Source organism: Neolamprologus brichardi, chromosome 5 (genome assembly GCF_056152115.1).
Source record: "Neolamprologus brichardi isolate AB-2024 chromosome 5, ASM5615211v1, whole genome shotgun sequence".
In the NCBI taxonomy this organism is placed as follows: Eukaryota; Metazoa; Chordata; class Actinopteri; order Cichliformes; family Cichlidae; genus Neolamprologus; species Neolamprologus brichardi.
The window spans coordinates 16,023,608-16,031,504 of NC_142108.1; the positions used below are offsets into that span (position 1 = coordinate 16,023,608).

General features: G+C 43.1%; 2 protein-coding genes across 2 annotated transcripts; one reads left to right on the plus strand and one right to left on the minus strand.

Moving 5' to 3' along the window:
* Window positions 1–789: 789 nt before the first annotated feature.
* On the minus strand, window positions 790–1,824 carry ora4 (olfactory receptor class A related 4). The gene is made up of 2 exons (XM_006783392.3): window positions 1,738–1,824; window positions 790–1,650 (listed from the first exon to the last, which is right to left on the minus strand). Exons 1-2 carry the CDS (start codon window positions 1,822–1,824, stop codon window positions 790–792), a joined length of 948 nt encoding a protein of 315 aa, XP_006783455.1.
* Window positions 1,825–5,577: 3,753 nt separating this feature from the next.
* On the plus strand, window positions 5,578–7,207 carry fndc10 (fibronectin type III domain containing 10). The gene is made up of 2 exons (XM_006783391.2): window positions 5,578–5,667; window positions 5,766–7,207. The coding sequence occupies exons 1-2, from the start codon at window positions 5,660–5,662 to the stop codon at window positions 6,451–6,453; spliced, it is 696 nt and encodes a 231-aa protein (XP_006783454.1). The 5' UTR covers window positions 5,578–5,659; the 3' UTR covers window positions 6,454–7,207.
* Window positions 7,208–7,897: the final 690 nt, after the last annotated feature.

Genomic DNA, 7,897 nt, shown 5'->3' on the forward strand with positions numbered 1-7,897 from the left:
GAGTGGGAAAACACAAGGCTAACCTTCAGAAAGGTATGTTTGTAGCCAAGAAGAGGTTTCCAAAGAACAGTTTTGGTGTATTTTTGATTGAGGATGTTTCTATGTTGTGATATGTTGTGCTTCAGTTCATGAAAATTTGGTCAATGTCAAGGTGACACCAAATGTGAAATTGAAAATTAATATTGCCCCAAAACAATATCCTAGACCTTGAGGGATATGAGTATCTAGGTTGACAGTCGACCTCAACCTTCATTGTTAGCACCTGAGATAAAAGCTGACCTTAAAAAATGATTAAAAAACCATATTGAGTAATAGTTTAAATAGAAAAGTCTTGAAGAGAGCTGTACAACATTCTTTTTATTTATTTAACATCACAAAGACGCCATAAAGTTTTGCAAAATCCCACACCGCATAAATATATGTGAAAATCACAAATTTAACGGTTTATAGGAGCCAAAGATTTCCTTCGACTCTCCTCCATACATATGAGTAAAGACAATAAAATAAAGACACCATTTTAGTATGTAATGCTTTAAGGTCGTGAGTCAAAGGTCACACCTCAATGTGTTGTAATAAAAACATAATAAAACATGAGAGTTTTAGTATAGTCCTTGCTCTTCTCTGAGTGCTCTTGTTCCGAATTTATTTTTATTTAATCTTCTCTTGCACTTTTATGACCTTCATCTCTCTTTGAACAACAAAAACTGGTTTATTTCTCGTCTTTCCTGTAGCCTTTGGGGATTTAGTCTGCTTTTTGGCACCTTTACTGTGACATTTAAGAATTGTAGCTCACCCTAGCATCATACTCATAATTTTTCTCCTCAGTTTTCCATGTCCCAGGGCCACCACCAAGGGGCTGAATCCCACAAACAGTGAAGAAGAAAAATGGGAAACAGTCAGCAGCCCTTCAGCATGGTGCCCCCTGTTGTGGTTGTAGTACGTTACTGCAGCAACCTGTAGCACCCAGCAGACAACAAACAACAACACCAGAGACATGATTACTTGAGCTGCCTTACGTTCACTAGACAGATGTTTGTCGAGTTCGGTGTGGGTTCCTCCTGAGGCAACAGCTCGGATGTGCTTGGCCAAAGCGTGCAGTGTGGCAACATTGGTGCAAACCATCAGCACCAGCGGCAACACCTCGTTCACTGCCAGCGAAGTAGAGGCGAAGACCGTGCCTTGTTCTTCTGATGGAAACTCCCAGACGCATCCTAGCAGAGGCCTGGTGGTGGAACTGATCACCATCAGCTCGACTGTGGCATTGCCTTTAACATGAGTGCTGTATACCAGTGCAGGGACAGAGAAAGCCAGGTTCGCCCCCCACACCACCCCCAGGACAATCCAGAGCCGCCGCCTCTCCCTCTGGACAGTAAGAGGTCCAAAGGCCACATTTTGGCGTCTCAGTGTGGTGCACTGAAAAGCACTCAGCGTCAGGGTCACCCAACATCCCACGGCTCGCCACCACACCCACAGCAGCATGAAGACTCTGCACCATCCGGAGGACAGATACAGATCCAAGCCCAGGTCTGACACAAAAATAGGCACTGTGCGGAAAAGTGAGCTCAGCAGGTTTGCTAGGGACAGGTGCACCAGAATAAGGTCCGAAGGAGGGAGTCTCCGAGGTGGAGTCTTAGTGACTGACTGAAACACCTGATAGCAAAAACGAGACAGACTGAGAACAACTCAAACCAAAACATTCAGCCCACTTCACACTCCAAATACTGTGTGCTTTCTCACCACATAGATGACCAGGATGTTTCCCAAAATGCCAGAAAACACCAAGACGCCAAACAAAATCGCTTCTACAGTGAGAACCTTTGACATGGCATCATCCTCTGCATGGCGACATACTTCTCCTTCTCTTCATAACAAAAGGCTGGTTTGTGAGCTTGAAGAGCTCTACTCCTCACAGTTCTCATTGTGCTTTATACATGTGCACACTGATAAACAAACACATTCATCACACATAAGCAAATGTTGCTGATCAGTCTCAAGGTCAATTTAATCTGACCATTAGAAGCTGCGAGAGCACGAAGGTACGCATTTTCCAGCTATCCGTGCGTCACAGAGCAGTTCAACATGCTGCCCATCAACACACAAACACCTGCAAGTCACTGTTCATACTAACCACAGCACATAACTCTGCAATGGATTAGCAATCTGACCTGGGTATTATTTGTTTGTTTTTATTGTCTCATGATAAGCTTAGCTAAAGGGCAATAAAGTAACAGGTGACCAAATGCACCAGAAAGAAAACGTTCAAGTGATTCAGCACTTAAAATCTTTTAGTCAGCCATTCACACTCACTCCCTTGGTGTTAATTATTTACCGGTTAATCTCTTGAGAAAACTCAATTACTCTTAGCTAAGCACAGCTTAGTTAAATGTACACTGAGAACCGAACATCATCATTATGAATCAGCAGTGGAATTTTTTTCCGCTTTGTTTTCTGTTTTTTATCATCAGGAGAGTTTCCATAAGAGAATCCATGAAACTCCAAAATACTAGTGTATTTGTTTTGTTTTGTATTTACACTGCATATTGCTGTAGACTGCACAAAGTTCTTTTTTTTGGGGGGGGGGGGGGGGGGGGGGGGGGGGGGCTTGTATTATGTGGAGGTCAGATGTTCAGTAACCAAAAGGTTGTTCATCAAACTCCCAGAACCAGTCTCAACAACAGCAAACATTGAGACTCTCACAGAAGAATGACTGCATCAGAGTATAGCCGTGCGTCAACAGAGTCCAAACTCACAAGCGGATATAACAACATGTTATGAGCGCATGCAAAGTGCATTAATGTGATTTTGAACCAGATTTAATCAGCAGCAGTGACTTTGCTTTGAAGAACCTGTCATGTTTCGAACATCATCAGTACTACATGCGTCACGAGTGTCATGTCATCAGTCTCAGTGTAAACTCGTCAGTTTATAGACATGCAAAGTTCTTAGATATTAAATATCCCAGCTTTATGTCAGCTAATGCTGAGCAAAGTGTATGCCTTCCTGCTCTTTCATATGACAAAAACTGCGACCAGCAACAGTAAATTATATACTACAAAGTAATTACAGTACAAATACTGAACGATAAGATTGCTGGACTGTGGCTTTATAACCCGAGTACACCGCGGACCAAACAAATTTTAGCTGTAGGCTATTTAAATACAAACGTGGATGCAATCAAAAGCACTCTTATGTTAGCTTAAGTTGGCACGCTGTGTAAAACGTAAATAGAAACAGAATGTAATGATTTGCACATCTCATTAACCTACACTTTATCTATAATAGAACACAGAAAACATATAAATATGTCAACTTTGACATTTTACTAGTGTGTGACAATTGTCAGATTACTTGAATGTGATGCCCTAATTGGGACGGGGTAACACAAAGACTGGAAAAAAATGTGTTACTAAAAAGAAACATCTGGAGGATCAGTCTGCATCTAACTACTCTTGAGCCGCTCCCTTATCACAAAGTGTTTTACACTGGATGTCCTTCCTGACTCAAGCCAAAAGGGAATTATATCTCTGACTGGAACCTGGTCAGCAACCTTTTGCTTGCCTAACAACTACGTAAAGCACTATGGAGCCACACTGCAACTAATTAGGTTACTTAGCAACAGGTCATTAATGTTATTCGGCATAAAAAGAGTCTTTGAGAGGCAGAGTTTTGTAGTAAAGATGGGCAGAGGTTTAAGCCAAATGTTTGTGGAAGAATTTAGAAATAATGTTCCTTAATGTAAAACTGTGAAGACTTTGAATATCTTGTCATGTGCAGAGCGTAATATCATCGACGGATTCAGAAAATCGGGAGAAATCTCTGTGTGCAAAGAACAAAGCTGAAAATCAATATTGGATGCCCGTGATTTTCAGGCCCTCAGGCAGCACTGCATTACAAACTGTGATGATTCTGTCATGAATCACAGCATGGAACATGTTGAGAAATCCACAAATCTGTGTTAAAACTATATCATTGTATCATCCGGCCTAAAAAAAAAAAAAAAGGAGTGAGAGCTTTGGGCTTGTTATCAAGAGTCAGTTCAAAATCCTGCAGTGATAGTCTGGATGTGGATTGGTGCCAGAGGAAATGGCATTAATGCACATCAGGAAAAGCACCATCAGTGCTGAAAGGTACATACAGGTTTGGAGCAACATCCCATCCAGACAGCATCTTTTTCAAGGAAGACATGAAATATTTCAGCAAGACAATGCTAAACTGTATCATCCCTCTATTACAACAGCATGGCTTCATAGTAAAAGAGTGCTGATGGGCCTGCCTGCAGTCCAGACCTTTCACCAGCTGAAAACATGTGATCTGGCTCATTATGAACCATATATATATATATATATATATGGTTCATAATGAGCCAGATATATATATATATATATATATATATATATATATAAAAGAAAGAAGAGCCAGGACTGCTGAGCAGCTAGACTTCCGCATCAGACAAGAATGGGGCAACATTCCTCTCCCAAAACTCGAACAGCTGGTCCCCTCAGTTCCCAGATGTTCCCAGGCTGTTGTTAACAGACGAGTGGATGTAAACAGTGATAAACGTGGCTTTGTTCTGCTTTTTTGATATGTGTTACTAACATCAAATAAAAAAAGATGATATTTTTTTTATTTTTTTCTTAAAGGTGTACATACTTTCATTTCAAATATATGCTTTCTTTATTCTGTTGTGAAAAAATAAGGGTTCGTGAGGTTTGCAAATCTTTCCGTTTTTATTTAATTTTACACAGGGTCACAACACTCTGGCTTTGAACTCAGTTTGACTTCATCTGAGACAATCTGACCATTTTCCAGGCTGAAGCCATGAAAAGAGCATCGATGGTGTAACGTTGTAACTGGGCACATTTCCAGCGACCCGACCATAAATCATAAAGGATACACTCAGCGCAGGTGGGCAGACTTCAATCCCTCCATCAGTGCTGTTTTCGGGAGTCCGCACAGGTGACTTGACAGCTACCTGAAGCGCTGTGTGGGCTGATGACTCACAAACCGAGCACTGATGACAAGAAATATTTTGTGCATGCACCCACGCTGCCCAGCACTCCGCGGGGCGCGCTCCTGCACGTGCACTCTAACACAGCAGGCATCAAAGCCATTTACGTCAAGCCAGACAGGAAGAAGAAATCCAATCTGATGGCACGAGCCTGCTCCTCCGGTCCACTCCAACTGTCCGGGAGCGGCGAGCTGCACTGAGGCCACTTTTATCGCCGTTTCTGCTGCATTAACTTCATCCTGCAAGGTCACCCTCGTATCTCTCACCAACTGCACGGGGCGCATGACTCAATGTTATTTCTGTCGCCCATGGATCCCGTTTCACGCGGATTTTCTTCGCGTGCACTGAATTGGATCGCATCTTATGGCAGAAATTTCAGCCATCGCCCATCTAATCCACTGTGAGAGGAAATAACTCGACGAGAACTCGGTGAGATGACAAACCCACAGCGACCATCCCTGCTCGCCTTATCGGCACTGCTGCTCTGCACGCTACCCCAGACAGCTGGCTCTCATCAGCTCAACAGCTCATCATTATCATCATCATCATTATCGACGCCCTCATCAGAGGTGAGAGACAAAAATGTGACCCAAAATTGGCTGAAACAGACTAACGTGACTCCCAGCGATCAGAGCAGGCCACCATCAAACCATGAAGAGGTAACAGGCCACGTGAAGAGCTCCTCGTTCAACACAAGTCAAGGCAATAGTAATAATGATAATAATAACAATAATAATAATACTGTGATATCTGACAGCCCTGGCAGGGCACCGAGATGGAGCCCAGAGGACGTGCCATCACCGGTGTGCGCCTACAGAGTGATCGAGGGAGGCATTGGGGGGCAGCTGTGCTTTCGGCAAACTCTGTTTGGGTACAAGTGCTCTAAGGGAGAGTGCAGGAGTGCGGTGTCTTTCGGGAGGCTGGTGGCAAATATTCTCACCAACGGCAGCGTACTGTTACAGTGGACCCACGAGTCCGAATCCACAAAGACTAAAGAGGCCAGCAGTCCTGGGACGAATGCGACAGAGGAGGAAACTCCGCGATCAGACTCTGTTTTCAGGGGTCGACGCCACAGACGCGGGGGCTACGAGGTAAGCTGCTGGTGGAATGGCAGCTACACTCAGTTTGAGTGCGCCGGTGTCCATCTTGGGTCGGGCTGCAGGGACTTTCTGCTCACCGAGCTGCACGAGAACATCCCGTACCGCATCTGTCTGCGCAACCTGGGCCGCTCCGAACCAGCCGGGAGGCCGGAGCAGCGGGACTGCGTGGAGTTCACGCTGCCGCCGTCCGGTATGCAAGACATTGTGATCGCCATGACAACGGTGGGCGGAGCTATCTGCGTGATGTTGGTCATCATCTGCCTGCTGGTGGCGTACATCACGGAAAACATCATGAGCCCCGCGGCACAGCATACGTACTCCTACCGCGCTCACTCACATCACTGATGCACTAAAATGACCCACATGAACGCGCACCGCGGTCATGTGTTATCTCTGTGGAGACTTGTTTCTGCCCCTGGGGGGAAAATGAACGGTAATCCATGTATCAGTATTTACAAGTTATTTTCTCAATTTTGAGTCAGTTTTGCGATAATAACCCAAAATGTTGGTTTTCAGTGGCAAAAAGAGTTTTCTCAGCTGCTGAAACAAGTTTCCATAAATCTCGCAGTCATAGTTAATATCTATAATAGTCCTGTTTTCCGTTTTTCCAGTATGACACACTCATCCTGTTATGACCTAACTGAAGCACAATCTACTGTGGCTCTGCTAATAACATGCCTTCTGAACCTCGCGAGGACGCACTGAACCAAAATTAGCCTACTGGTTATCTGCAGTTTGTAAATACGGCAGTTTACTGTGTCACGTTTCCGTTCAAGGCTGTCTGGGGATTGAATCGGGCAGCATGTCTACAGCAATACCAATAATGAAATGGCTCTGAGTACATGAGAAACAAGAGTTTTGCTAAATGTGCAGCCTGTAAAAGTGTCCTTAATGGGACACCGAAAAATTAAACTTTAGCAGTTAACACATTTCTCCACTCGAGTCAGTGACAACAGCACTGTTTTTGCTTTGTTTGTCATTTTCTGAAGGGCAATACAATCTGGTGTACAATCTCCAAATACTGTGCCAAACATCTTCAGTTAAACCACCTTCTGTCCTGCTGTCAGTGAATAAAGTACTATGAGGTCATTTTTAATAATGAGAAGCTGTCCTTCTTCTTCTTCTTTTTCTGTGTGTGTGTGTGTGTGTGTGTGTGTGTGTGTGTGCGTGTGTGTGTGTGTGTGTGTGCGTGCACATACAAAATAAGAACCAAAAAATAAAATTAACCCACAAAACATTACAATGCATGAAAACTACAGAAAAACACAAGATGGTGACTTAAATATTACAAAAAGATCAGCTATTAAATTTCATTCTTTCATGTGTAGACAGGCAGACAGATTTCTTTTTCAGCTATTCTATTTTAGATTTGCTGCTATGTTTGGGATTATTGTGGATTGTTCAGATACAATTTTACAAACCTAAGTCATGACCATTTGTTAATGCTCCCAAGCAGCCCATACTTGTTCAGTCTTTTTCTAACTGGACATATCTGAGTTTGAAATGTAGGACTTTGATTTTGCTGGGAAGTCCACCCTGAACACTTGCGGCAGTCTCCAATGTTTTCCACTTGTGAATGATTTATCTTGCTGTAGAGTGATGGCCTTTTTTTTTTTTTTTTTTTTAAACTTTATTTATCACATTTTAGACATACAGTCAAGTAAAACAGGGATCACATAAAAGATGACATTGTGGTAGTACAATGAGGAACAGAGAGAGTGACAAGGACAGTGAGACAAAAGTGAGTACAAAAAATAAAATAAATTAAGGGGAACATAAATAAACAAAA